The sequence below is a fragment of the Trichoderma atroviride genome, chromosome 1 (genome assembly GCF_020647795.1).
Source record: "Trichoderma atroviride chromosome 1, complete sequence".
Taxonomy (NCBI): domain Eukaryota; kingdom Fungi; phylum Ascomycota; class Sordariomycetes; order Hypocreales; family Hypocreaceae; genus Trichoderma; species Trichoderma atroviride.
The window spans coordinates 6447966-6462149 of record NC_089400.1 but is presented as its reverse complement, the minus strand read 5'-3'; the positions used below and the strand labels follow the sequence as shown (position 1 = coordinate 6462149).

The 14184-nt window shown below is 48.9% G+C and overlaps 3 protein-coding genes across 3 annotated transcripts; all 3 read right to left on the bottom strand.

Annotated features, from left to right (window-relative positions):
• Positions 1-4109: 4109 nt before the first annotated feature.
• On the bottom strand, positions 4110-4594 carry TrAtP1_002332 (uncharacterized protein; the record flags this gene model as incomplete). Its single annotated transcript, XM_066111427.1, has 2 exons — positions 4110-4285; positions 4498-4594. The coding sequence occupies 2 exons, from the start codon at positions 4592-4594 to the stop codon at positions 4110-4112; spliced, it is 273 nt and encodes a 90-aa protein (XP_065967501.1).
• A 4094-nt stretch (positions 4595-8688) lies between these two features.
• TrAtP1_002331 (uncharacterized protein) lies at positions 8689-9088 on the bottom strand (the record flags this gene model as incomplete). Its single annotated transcript, XM_066111426.1, has 3 exons — positions 8689-8730; positions 8795-8918; positions 9045-9088. 3 exons carry the CDS (start codon positions 9086-9088, stop codon positions 8689-8691), a joined length of 210 nt encoding a protein of 69 aa, XP_065967500.1.
• Positions 9089-12562: 3474 nt separating this feature from the next.
• TrAtP1_002330 (uncharacterized protein) lies at positions 12563-13180 on the bottom strand (the record flags this gene model as incomplete). Its single annotated transcript, XM_066111425.1, has 3 exons — positions 12563-12590; positions 12647-12838; positions 12906-13180. 3 exons carry the CDS (start codon positions 13178-13180, stop codon positions 12563-12565), a joined length of 495 nt encoding a protein of 164 aa, XP_065967499.1.
• Between the last annotated feature and the right edge of the window lie 1004 nt (positions 13181-14184).

The following is a 14184-nucleotide window of genomic DNA, read 5'->3' as shown; positions in this document are numbered from 1 at the left end:
CATGTCGCTGATTCGAGCCTCTTGTGCTATTCCAGCACGCACAATGTGACCAACAGAGGCAATATATCTTGAAAAAGAGGGACGAAATAGTCGTAAGGAGCAAAAATGCTCAGTTGCCTCGGAATTGTGGCAATAAGTTCTTCGCGTTAGATATCCTCACTAGTGGTAGTGGACTGGATATCAGCAGCCTCGCGGCAAAGATTGCCAACTGAATACAGCTGTCGCTGCTTGCAGATTTCACCTCATCAGCTATTGGCATTTTTGTCGTAGATAAAGCAGCCGCTTGTCAGTAATGAGTACATGCAGTGGTAAATACATGTACTGGAGGTCATTCATTTCACCAACTACTAGACGCTATACTGGCTTGTAGAATTAGAGCTTGAGGGTAAAAAAAAATGATGAACACCTATGACTTTTTTGCCCTCTCTACGACTGCAAAACACCTTGATTAGACAAACAGGCTTGACGAAATTTAATCTAGGCTCTGGCGATGGCGTAGATATTTTAACTCCAAAATGGATGAACACTCAAGCATGATATGTTGCCTAGTAGAAGGCCAGATAAGTGAAAATACACATGGCTTCACACGCCTTTCACCCCTTGACTACTTGGGATCGGTTTTCTGGTAATCTGGTGCCTTCTCAATACCACTTGAAAATCCACGAGCGCCTCGAAAGATGCTACCCTGGAACGCCACCCTGGAGCTGCCCCGGGGCGAAACACCTATACAACGCCCATACGTCCCTCCGGATTTGACCGGCGCTGTCGAAATGGAGTAACGAGCTAACGGTGTAGGTTACGATCGCCGAAAGGAGAAGATCCAGCTAGTTCAACATATACAAACGGATTGGCATTTCTTTTCGTCTCTCAGTCTCGCCACAGATGGCAAAAGGTTTACAGATAATCTACACCATCTCACATTTCAATGCTATATTTGCGTATCAACGACAGAACATCGACAGCCGGCACCCAAAATTGATGCATCGTATTGGCCATTGACTGATTACAAACGCTGTACATGTCTTAATTTCCCTCCATATGAACCAACTGATGTCCACAGCCAAAGATGGCAACGTAAACGTTACCCTCCGAACCGATGATGGAAAGAGCTGCAACAATGCTTTATTCAAAAGAAGCCAGATACAAATATGCAAATCCACAAAAGTCGGAAACGAAGAAAGCTTCAGTGAAGCGCAAAATAGACTCGAATAATGAGTTCGCATTAGGCCGAAATTATCGAATCACGAAATCGTCAGATCTGACCACAGACAAACCTTTTGATGGCCTCGGCGTTACATGGTTAGCCCCCTCTCAAGACAGCTGAAGACTGGGCTCACAGAACTCCAAGAGTGGCGAATGCGAATAGCCATCGTTCTCGTGAAACGCCCCTAACAACGCTTAGCTATCAGAGATACACAAACTCTTCGGAGGAGCTGTTATATGGAGAGCATGATGGTTCTCCGCATCGCCTTGTCGGACTAAGTGACCTCCTTCATAGGTCATCATTTTCGTCAACTTGACTGAGAAATTGCTCTATTATCTCATTGTACAAGCTGTCCAACGTCTTGAACCTCTTCCGCTGAAACTCATTAGCAAGGATTGTAGTACTTTGACAAGTTGTATTGGTAGAATCAGCCTTTGACTATCCAATAAGGCCATAGCCGTTATTCATATTCCTGGAAAATGGTTCGCTCATGTATGGACACATAAAAGACTCATTGCGGTGACTTATGAGTGATGTGTTGCATTTTAGTGCGTTTCTCTTCTTAATCGCATGTCGGGACTGAGTACAGGCGAGAAGAGTACATGTAGTAAAGGAATAAACCCGGCCAAAGCATTTTTATTTCTAGCTAACAACTTGGCCACCTGGAAGAAGCACATTTCCAAGCATAGCTCCTGCACATGGTATTCGGACGGGCCTTCGTATTATTCCACTGCCCAAGGAACAGAAGACGCGGATTGAATCGGTGGATGTTTAGTAAAAGCACATCTGGTCATACCCGATAAGACTAGATGACCACAAGTTTCTGAATGTCACGAGGATATCCTTTACACCCAAGGTCGGGCAAGCTGATTGAAGCAGTCAACGCCGTTTGGTTGCTCTATATTTACTGTCTGGCAAATGGTGAATGGCCAGCAAAAAGGCTGCATAGACTTTGACCTTGGTCCACCAGAATTCATGAAATCACTGCGGTATTAAATACATTATAGTATAGGCGCCTCCGCAGTCTTCCACTAGCTGTCTATTTGTCAGAAGCAAAACGTCCGTATTGTGTTGATAAGCTCGTATATATTTATCTCTGCCTTTCTGCAGTTATCTGGACAGCTCTGACTTCTTCTATTTTCTCTAACCATGGTAATGAGCTTCTAGCTAACTGCCCGTAGGACCACCAATACGAACAACAACAACAACGAAGATGATGATGATGATGATGATGATGATGATGATGAAGATGAAGACAAAGATGAAGGTGACAATGACGATTATAATAATGATAGCCATAACAGCCGGGGCGACCCTTGAGCCGTAAACCACCTTGCCTCCACCCTACACCAGGCTACAGGTTGCCTCCGCCGTTGGCACCATAGTCAACAGCGATGTGCTTGCTGCTGAAGAAACCGCCCGCCGCTCCGGACCCGATTGCCGGCCCCTGAGAGGTAAAGGGAGACCAACCTATTGCCTTCTTGTCGCGGTGCCGCCCTCTCTGCCGTTATTTCTTGGGCTAGGCTTTGGGCTGCCACCTGAATATCCTTAACCGCCTTTACTCTCGATGGGATGGCGGCCTCGATTTCCTGGGCGTAGACCTGTTTCCGGTTGACTGCCTCTAAAGATGGCCCGCTGTTCCCCAGAAAGCTGGGGAAAAATTAAAACGAAGGAGACTTTTTCGCCATTTGCAAGGGAAAGCCAGAAGGGCGCCCTCTGTGTCTATGATTTTATGCCCAGGTCCCGGCGAAGAAGTTTCAGTTTATTCTCTGCCTCTTTCCTGCGCTCCTTTGCGGCCAAGTGGTTGTTGCGAGCCTCCTGGTATTGGGCAATTACCAGTGCACCTTTTAAGTTGCTCACTCGCTCCGTGATATCTTCTCGCTCGCGGCCCTGGCAGTAGCAGCAGCAGCAGAAGTACCACTAACACCAGCATCATCACCATCATCATCGTCATTGTTGGGGGACTTTTGCCCAACGTTCCCAGGAGGCAAGAGGTCTCGGGTCCACTATTGGGCAATATAGTTCGTTGGAACCCGTGTTTTAGATAGAGAATCAAGCCATCTTTCTCCCACAATTACACTTCGCTCTTGACCCCCGATATGGTAGTAATTGCTGTTCATCCGCCATCGACCTCTCCGACATCATGCTGATTAGCTACCGTCGTCGGTCCTGGTGGCCACCTGGGATCGTGCTGAAACCTCCAAAGATACAGGGCACGTGTTGCCAAAGAAAGAGAAGAAAACCGTCCAGCCAAGAAAACCGAGCGGACGATTCCTCGCGAGGGAAATCACCAACTCGCTACTCTAGACTCTGGAAACGCACAACGTCGAAGAGCTTATCCCGGAGACCATCCGCAGGTCAATCTCTAGCCCTGTGCGGAAATCAGCGACAAATAAGCTACCTTCTTAACAGGCTCGAACAATCTGGAGCTCCCCTCGCCGACGATGGTGGAAGATATATATGCTCGCTCGGTGACAACCAGCTCCTTCCGCCAACCTCAGTAGCATCATCGTCTCCGCAGCTGGCGAACCTTGGTCGCAAGAAGGAGTATCGACTTCCTGGGCGTAGACCTGTTTCCAATTAACTGTCTAAAAAGATGGCCCAATTTCCCGCTTAAGAAGTTTCAGTTTATTCTCTGCCTCTTTTCTGCGCCTTTGCGGCCAAGTGGTTGTTGAAAGCCTCCTGATATGGGGCAACGACTAGTGCACCTTTTAAGTTGCTCACTCACTCCTGGATTTCTCCTCGCTCGCTCGCGTCCCTGGCAGCATCACAAGAAGCAGCAGAAGTTTCGCTACCACCATCCCGTTATTGTTGAAGACGCCTGCCCTGACAGCCCCAGAAGCCGGGGGAAGGAGCTCCTACCAGGGGATTATAGCTAGATTGGCGTTGAAATCTATTTTCGTCTTCACTCGGCAGAGATCCATGACCAGTCGGGGTTTTGTTTCTTCCAAATGATAAAGGCGGGGGAGGCAGTAGGGGACGGCTGTCCCAGCAGGACGACTTCACCCACGCCGATTACTTCAAGAGGTCCAAAATACCATCCATTGCCAGACGCTCTCGCCTGGACAGGCCGATAGGGTGCTGGATAAGTTAAGAGATGTCAGCACCGGGTTTGACGGGAATAGGGTATGAAGATGCCGTCGTCCAATCGCCCAACTCCGGCCGGACGTGGCGTGTGGGTGCAGGATTGCCTCGACGTCTCGTTATTGAAGCGCCGTCCATTACCCGGAGATGTTCTACAGATGGAGCTCGGTGTCCCTCAAATTTGAGGAGGAGGTATCCTGACGCTTTACGCGTCGCGATGTCGGTCTCTTGGCTGGCGGTGTCGGTACCGGGCTGGAGATCGACCCGCTGGTGGTCGGAGGGACGAGTTACTCGATCACGCGGCATCCGGGCATCTGCAGTAGCGAGTTCGTGATTTTCTAGGGGAGAAACTGTCCGTTGGCATGCCGTAGCTGTGCGGGCCTTCTCCCCTTCTTGGGCTGCGGCCCTTTATGACGTTCCATGTCGTAGAGACCGCGTGTAGGGATCTGGCCACCCTCTTTGCCACGAAATTGTCCCGTGATTGTCCTCCTTCCCCTTCACCCTCTGGGGCGCAGCAGCAGCCAAAGCAGAAGAAGAAGCAATAGAGGCTCTCCTGGTAGGTGCTTTGTCATATGACACCGTAGCTACTAACCCGCGGTTCATGGTAAATTCACCAATGAACTATTCGACGTCCCTGTATAAATGAAAGCTTCTTTGTGCCTTTTCTTTTCACTTTTGCCTCGTAGACATCTGGAGTTTCCTCCATGCCCTTGACTTGAGTTTAACCTTCAGCTTCTGTCGGTAGGAATCAGAACTTGATCATTCGAGGGTTAGGTTCGGAAACTCGTTGGTCGCTGTTTACCTACCTCAGTTAGCTTTGAAGGCATTCGATTCGATAAGGAGGTCGCTTAACCTGAGAAGAGAACAGTCCTTTGTAAATGATACATCTTATTCTTGGATAGACCTGACAGCCGAAAATATCTGCAGAGTTCTATTGTTGTTGATCGTTCCGATTAAACCGGCTGAAGCTGAAACTGAATTGGCCAAGTTAGTTGAATCCCATGGCTTTGAAATGCCTTTATCTGATCCAGTAACTGAGGATGGTATGGCGTACAGCTCCGTATTCCATTCGTCTCGCGGCTTGTGTTGAGCGCATGGACGTTGTGTTCAGAAGTAAATGGCACAGCGAGACATCATTCTTTTTAACTTTGCCATTGGAACTGGAAGTTATAAACTCGATAATTATTCGTTTCTTGGTCCATTAACGAAGACATCTCAAAGGCAAGCCTCGGTGGGATGTCGGCCTAAGCTCGGTCTAAGACACCTCTTTGGTCGCAAACCTTCCAAACCAGGCGAGAGCCTACCCTCTCTTGTTTCTCTCATCTCACCCAGCTCGCTCAAATTTCTTAACATGCTCGACAACTTAGGCAAGCCGCCTTCTCGATCTGGAGGCCTTCAACAGTCTCTCGTGGACATCGGCGGTTAATGTTACGGAACGTAGATGAAAAGCTGAGAGCATTAGCAAAGGATGTAGAGCTAGCAATAGAGATTGCAGAATCCTGCCTTCTAGGAAGACGAGGGGCTAACCACCACATTTGGCCTCTCATCAGATATGTGGACGCGATAGTGCATTTGACTGGTAAAAGTAGCGAATAGATCGTAAATGGTGTTTTTAGCCCTTGGCATTTCCACTATGGTGATGATATCCCCCTTTTTAAAACGAATGTCTTCCTGCGGCTGAGGTGCCTGGGAGTGATATCCAGTTCACTGAACCTGGGTGATGCCTTTTGTACCCTGGCACGAGTGTTGGGCTTTTCACGACAATCGTGCTGATTCCGTAAATGAATTGGTCGTTCTGGGATCCCATTGCAGTGGTTGTGAAAGAAAACTTTTGAGATGTAGCCCAGGAGCATCTCCGAGATCCTCCGCAGATATTTCCAAAGTGGCATGTGAACTTGGTTATTGTGTAATCTTTGTATCTTCATGAGTCTCAAAGGTGTCGTTGAAAGCTCCTTTGTGTTTGTGTACCCCTTCAGAGGTGCATCTCATGCTCTGAGATGAGTAATAGGCTCTCGGTGTCTCTAGAAAGTCCAAAGATGAAATTGGAAATAGTCTTTTGATAAGACTATTAATGAAAACCATCTCCTCGCCGCTTGCTCAACTTCATCGAGTAATTTGGGTGATTGGGGTCGTCTCGAGAATAACCGTGCGGAGTTGGCATGGTGCTAGTCATTCTGGACTCCCCAGCCAAATTTGTGCTTTGATGTAACATCCCAACACTCTTTACTCGCCTGATTGCAGTCACCTCCTAGTAGCTTGGTCAACTTTGTTCCAGTGATGAGAGCCTTGGTAACAATCCTGCAGACTCGGCACGGGGTTGATCATTTTAGAACCCCCCTCACCTAAATCGTACTCCCCTTTCCGTTGATATGTCTTTCCAATGTCGCCGTTTCTGCACCTTATATGTAATTTGAGGCATTATGCTCTTTTTGTTGTGCAATGTGCATCTTAGCCTCGCTTGGGGCCCCAACCCAGCCGTGGGAGGATTGGGCATTGCGAACCACCCCATGCATTTTCTATCAAGGCCTATTGAGCACTGAGATGGTGCCGTGATTACCAAAGATCCCGAGGGAGAGCTTGTGAGAGCTTTCATCCAATGTTCTTATTTGCGCGTCGCCAAAAATAAAATTGGTTGGCATCGAAACAACAATAGATGCCGTCATTGGCGAGTTGATGCGATCGTGGCCACTGCCAGAGGGACAGATAGCTAGAAATCCATCTCTTATTTTGGGATATGGTGACGAGAGCAAAGCGCGTTCTTCCAATGTAAAAGAAAGAAAGAAAAATGATAGCGTACTAAAGCCGTGTGGAATATGCTTTAGAATAGGAAACATTATACGGAGCAAAGTAGCGATCGAGGAGTTCAGATCATGGCAGTTGCCTGCGACAAATTAATAGCTGACATGGGGGAGAAGGTGACATTGCTATGCGGTGAGGGCTTTTTTTGCGCTTGTTGTGGTTCGTGCAATATTCCCGAAATGTCAAGTAGGAAAAAAAGATCATTTGTGTCGAGATTTTGGTCATGTTATTTTGCATCCTTTTTGATGATAGGGCGCCCGTCGAGCGGAAGTGCGCGCAGTTTAGCTGTTTGGCCGCGCGGCGGAATTCCTCTATCCTCTCTGATGCAAATATGCCTTTTCTTTAGAGACATTATTTGAATAATTCTTGGTAGATGGCTTTCGTGGCTTCTGTATCTCTATCTCGGGTGGTCCTGCGCGCTTGCTCTGCCCGTCGGATTTTGTCGATATTGGATTTTTATAGTCGATGGTTGTTGTTGTGGCCTTCACCCAACGCAGTAGCTCCCTCAATGACTTTACGCGCCTCTTTTCTTGCCAATGGTTTCTGCCGTCGGATGGTGGCAATGATTTGGATTGATTGCTTCTGGAGTATATTCTGATGTACCTTTGTCTCTGTGGAAGGTGTAGTGAAGCAATGTTCTGATTATCTTCAAACGAGTCTCGATTAAGCGATATAGCATTCGAATTCGCTCAAGGGGATTGTCTGTGGCGAGGCCTGACCCTTCCATGGCTCTTTTCGGAAGGGAGAACACACTCTTTGTGCTGAAACGAGCGTAATGATCTCCATAGAGAGCCACTTATCAGCTTCCGCTTGAGTTCATCATTAGACAAATTACCCTTCCCTATTGTCGATGACTGTTCTCGTCGGAAGTAAAAGGTTTTGCTATTTTTGGCTGTTGATGTTTTGTGCTATTGTAGCTTTGTGCTGTTAATTTGTCTTGCTGTTGCGTGCTTTCTGATATTGAGCAATGACGAGAGCATCTTTCAGATTGCCGGCCCGTTTGATCGTAGATAAAATCCGTGAAGGACAAGGAACCAGCTAAAACTTTCTTGTTTGCACTTTCATGGCCACCTGAAACTAATCATGGTTCGTATGCTTGAGCCAGTTGGCTGCCTCATCGTACAAACATAACGAGAGACTCAAGTAGCTCACCGAATCTGTCCAGATTCGACGATATAGGATAATCTCCTTCGAATGACTTGTGACTGGGGCTTCTTGTAAAGCCGCCGCCGGCTGGACCGGGCGTCTCGTAATAGGTGGATTGATATATATGGATTGATGAGTCGTAGAATTCTATCCTGCCTCATCATTGCCTGCGCCTGAATCCAGTCACTGTATGTGTAGACCTAGACCTAGTCAGCAATTAATAAGCTCTCTTGCAATGCTGCATGATTTCAGTCTGCTCACCAGAAGAACACTCGCCCATTATTGGTGTCTGCTGTGTCGTTGCTAAAAGCATCGTCTCGAAGAGTTTTCCCGGCAGCATTATTCCGAGGAAGGGTGCGTATCCATCGATTGTTTCGGGGCCACGGTTCTGGCTCTGTCAAAAATGCGCCGTTCGGCTGCTGTCTCTTTTGCCTTTGCCAGCTTATATTTTGACTCTACTTCTCGAAATTCCCCGCCTGTGAGCCGTATACTGCGTACTAGAACACATATTTGTCAGTACATTAGTCTAATATCAAACGGGGTTTCGTCAGAATAGCGAACCAAGTCGTACTCTCCGCGTGTAAACATCGTGTTTCGATGCCGACTTTGGCTCTTCTTTGCACGTTGTCCACCAACATGGCCCGCGTCACGGTCGTGGTTCGGACGGAAAGATTTCTCTGTAGGTCTAGAACTTGTCAGAGAGTTTCAATAACGAGAATTTGCAAATTAATTTGCATCTCTCCAGCAACGTGGATCGCGCAGGAGCCAAAACCTTCGCTTTGGTATGGCGGCAGTCATGTTGTTCACTCACCTGTGCTTATATTTTGATTTGGCGGCTCCTGTCTCTTTGGACATTGTTACTCAATATCTTGTCCGTTTTGTGAAAATGTGAGCGTTGACCATATTGTGCAGATGGCCATCATAGAGAGACGAAAAGAGAAAAAGATCAATGTTCGTGCAGATGATAGGACAGGCCTAATTCTTTCTCTCCAGTGGTGGTGATTAGCGCTACGGTTCACTGAGTGGTAGGTGCTAGCAGCCCGCTGTGGCTTCCTGCCAGGCACCTGCAGCTGCACTAAATAGAGCCGCTAACTGTACACCTGTTTCAGCGCACCTTCACTTTTTGTCTACATACATGTATTTACTGTTCGAGTCTGGTATGATTTGTTCCGGATCAAAGTTAGTCGTATTATCCAGGTTGATGCACCGCTGCCCAACAAAGGATAAAAATAGTTGTCAATGTTATGCACATAATAGTAGCAGTAGCCTAGCCGCTAGAATATACTCCTGTCTGCGCTGTTTGGCATGCTTCGTTTGGAAGTGTAGCGGGTGATAAAATCTATTTGATCTACTGTGATGGCCATAACAACGAACACGCAAGTCGGCTGGGAGTAGAAACGGCTGAGTTCTGCAGCGACAAATATTTTCATCTAGTCGCTCGAAACTAGACAGACAATGCGCTTGTAGAACAGTGATCTAGCGCGAGCCATTCTCGTACAGGAAACAAAAACAAAACGTGGATGATAAGCTCAATCTTTATACAGCAGACAGGTAGTAACAAATTATCAACACTCTATTGCCAAGTCTCGACATCAACAATTTCCTTAGAACATTTTCCCAAGATTCCATTAAGCGGCCCATCTTCAAAAATCCCTCCTCCAAGATGAAACCCATACAGTAAAAGCGTCTTGAAACTCAAATTGGTAATACAGCGGATTGGAGGGGAATAACCAGCGCAGCAAGAAGAATAATCCACGGCAATCAAAGCCTGCGGTAGGGAGAAAGAGGAAAGCTTCCCGACGCGTGGAACTTGGTTGCGAGCTTTTGCAGAATGAAGCGATTCGGGATTTGCCTTCGCTCGTATCCCCAGGTTGTTCTTTCGGCACGGTTTCGATTGCCCAGGGAGCTTGGCCTTGGCCTTGTAGCCACCAGACCCGACAATCCGAGAGCAATTGCTGCAGCCACCGCTGTTCCAGGCAAGCAGATTGGGACTGTCAGCGGTGACATCAGACAGCGTACCCGGGGTAACAATGGAGAAGAGGTCCTTCTTAAGCTTGTTGGGGTGACGGGGGGCAACAGCGAACTGAAAGTCACCAGCAGGCTGGGGAGACCGGTACTAGGCCGTACCTCTGGGTCTGCATGCAGGCAATTGGCATATTCATGCTTTCTTTGCAGATATTTTGATTTGTGTGTAGTAGTGGCTCCTCCAGCGCCTTCAACTTGCCCAGGAGGTCATTAAGGTGCCAGAGATGTGTTGACAGCATACTTGGAGTCGATTCAAGTGAGTGGATCTCTGAGAGAGTCTTCAAGTGCCATGTAACTTTTCCGGTTGATAGATGTAGTAGGTGTAGTAGATGTAGTGATTGTAATCAAGATCATGGTAGTCCTCGGGCATATTTGGGTTACAACCTAAGATTCGTCGGACGATATACCGATAGGTTGTATTCCGAAGTTTTCTTCGGTCCTGCATCATCCACCACTTCTTGGTAAGATTAAATGCAAAGCAAAGCTTGATCAAGTTCAATTCACTCTCAGTACCACGTGAGCCAGAGGCTGCACACTCCCATTTGATGAGAATGGTGAAGATCTCAGGGTCGATATCAGGGATAGGCCAGCCCTGCGGCGGCGCCTCGAAGACGGTAAGCGCAGACCAGAACAGGTCTTTGCGAACTCCTTGCAGATTCTTGTAAGGCGGCTGACCGGCTCGGGCCTCTAGTAGACCCCCCGCCGACCAGCCAACCCCCGTGACGACTGCCTATCGATGTCCTTTTGCTGGCGGTCTTGTTTGTAGTGATAGCGCGTCGGTATAAGCTGTCGTCGGGCATTGAGATTTGCCAATCCTGCCCTGTCAAGGTACTTGGTCCTCTAGTAGAACCCAGTATACTGCGTGTAGATGTCTTTTGCAGATTCTTTCAAGGCACCCACGATGGCGGTGGCTGACCAGCTGGGGCCTCAAGCAGACCCCCCGCAGGCCAGCCAACCACGAACGACGCATCGAGTTCCAAGCAGTGTAGAACTTTGTCGTGTCAACTGGCGTCGTGAATGAGGCGTCACAGTGTGGTTGCGCAGCCTCTACCAGTTCTGTCTTGGTCAAACTGGAGGATACATCTTCAGGTAGGTGAGAAAGGTCGAGTATCAGGGCATAGGCTCCCGATTGAAACGCAGGGACGTATGCCTTGGGCTGCCTTGTCTTCTTGCTGGGCCCTTTCGTTGGCTTTCCTGACTTGAGGATGCTCCGGCATGGGCAGTCCGTTTTGCTGGCAGTGCTGCTTCAGCTTGTCTTCAAGGCGCTCGCAGAGCTTTGGCCCAAATCCCTTGAGCTGCTGCAGCGATGCGGGATGCTCGAATGCAATGGGGCATGCTTTGGGAGATGGCTGGGGCCTCAAGCAGACCCCCCGCCAAGCAGCCAACCGCAAATGAAGCAGGCTTTGAGAGATTCATAAGCGTTCCTGTATGCGGTGACGCCCTTGTTGCCTCCCGTCAGTCGCGGGAGTTGTGGCTGGGGCCTCAAGCAGACCCCCCGCCAGGCACCCAACCGCTAAGCAGGCTTCGGGATGCGCATAAGCGGCGGCCGAGCAATGCGATGTTGTTGCTACCCGTCTTTCACGAGAGTAGTGGCCGGGGCCTCAAGAAGACCCCCTGCCAGGCAACCAACCGCAAATGAAGCAAGCTCCGGGATGCGCATAAGCGGCGGCCGAGCAATGCGATATTGTTGCTGCCCGCCTTTCGCAGCAATGATGATCGACCAGCTGGGGCCTCTAGTAGACCCCCTGCCGGCTGGAGCCAACCCCAGTATATTGAGTATCGACGACTGACGCCAGTTTCTTGGAGGAAATATCGGCCCAAATCCAAGCAGTAAAAGATGACAAGTTGCTGCCAAGAGCGGCTGACCAACTGGGGCCTCTATCAGACCCCCCCGCCAGCCATCCAGCCCTCATCACGACTGTTGAACGCGGAGAAGGTGAAAGTGTGTGTATCGCTCCCGGCCAGACTGAACGCCGTGTAGGGGGGGGTATTTAGAGCAGCCACAAATGGATGTCGAGAGACGGGTGAGGATTTGGGGTGGAGGGACCGTCGCTGCAATAGACTATGCCGACTGGGATCGGACGATGTTGCACTTTTGACATTCGCCAGTGATGATCTAGCCTTGTCCGTGATATCAAGTGTGAGAAGAATGCCAATTAAGGTGTTTCTTGTGACTTTGTCGCTGGCATCGTGGCGTGAATTGCCACTTCTGCTACTGCTGCAGAATCCTCTGATCTTGTGGTCTTGTTGTTTTGAATGTGAATCCCCCCCACAACTTCTTCGCCTGCTTCAGGGGCTAGTGTTTCAAAGAAGGCATTGGGTTTGGGTATTTCTGCACCCAGTTAGCGGACTACTCTCTCTCCAGTGGATAATTGGCACATGTCTTACCCTATGGATGATTCCCATTGGGCTTCCATGCGTGATATCAGGCGTAGCAAGAATGCCAATAGAAGCATGTCTTCAATGTGACTTTCGCTGACATCGTGACGTAGATTGCTACTGCCGCTGCTGCTGCCCCCTCTCCCGTGGTAGGTCTCCCCTGAACTTGCTATGTAAAATTGTCGTTGGAGTTGATAGCCACTGTATCTCAGAGTTAGTCAGTGCCATCAGCCATAGTGTCGTCCAAAATGAAGCTTACCGAGATTACCATTCACGAAGGCGCATGAAGAAGCCGTTGACACCCTTGTCTTGGAAGTCGACGGTGGCAATGGCCTGGATGATGTGGTTGTCGTTGCGGGTGACGTTGAACTTGATCGGGCTGCGGCTGGCCAGCTCGGGCCTCTCATAGACCCCCCACCGACCAGCCGCCTTCTTGATGAGGTATGCCTGTCTCTCGAGCCTCTTCAGCACCACCTCGATCCGTTCGCCGGGCTGAGCTGCCAGCTGGGGCCTCTTGTAGACCCCCCGCCGGTTTCCGTTCATCTTCGTTGGCTGATACGTGTCAGCTTGTGATACGAGATTGCAAGAATCATGGTCTCTGTTGGAAAATTACTTACAGCACAGGTCGTCAGCTCGTTGTTGCTGATCGAGACTGGCGCTGCTGATGAGGCCTTGGGTGCCCGCGGCTAGAATCTGCCTTTGTGAAAAGGGATATAGTAGCGAGGTTGGAACTTGAAGAAATTGACAGAATGTTAACACTCAATAGAGGATAAGAGGCCTTGTTCAATTGATCTTTTCCAAGTTTGTGCTGAAAAAAAATCAATAGCCAGGTCCGTGGCCGCGTTTAGGGGGGGGGGGGGGCAGAAGAAGGCAGAAGAAGGCAGCAGAAGAAGGCAGCAGAAGAAGGCAGCAGAAGAAGCAGCAGAAAAAGGCAGCAGCTGCAGTGCATTCACAAAGCAGTGAATGCAGGGGATCCACAGATACCCACAAAACACACGTTTACAACGAAAAGTGAAACCATAATGCAGGCATGAATGTTGACTGCGTCTATTCATATGATATCACTGCACATACTCGAGTAGTTTGGGCTCGCTATTCATCTGCAAACGAAGTCTCGACTGCTCTTTTGCTTCTTTTGCCGGGCTGGTTATGTGATTCCAGCACACGTGGATCTATCAACAGTAGCTGCACGATCTATGGCCTGCATTTCAATACGGTCTCCTCTACGAGACTTGTTATTTCGCCGAGACATCTTTATATCATTGTTTATCTTAGACTAGCATTAAACAATTCAATTGTTTGTGTTTGTACGAAAACCTCATCTTGTACGAGATTGTGGCTCCATCAACGCTATCCAACAATTGTCCGTCCAGGTTGCCTCGCGAGACACCCCTTCTAAAACGTAGGCTAACACTGTGCAGCCAGTGCCGGAGTCATGCTGTTCATTGCCAAGCAATAGCAGGGCCAGCTTTTCTCCAGTAGAGAGTGGCTCGTGCTCACTTCTGGTCTTGTTAGAGGCGGAGATTGACCTGCTTCGATGCGATAAC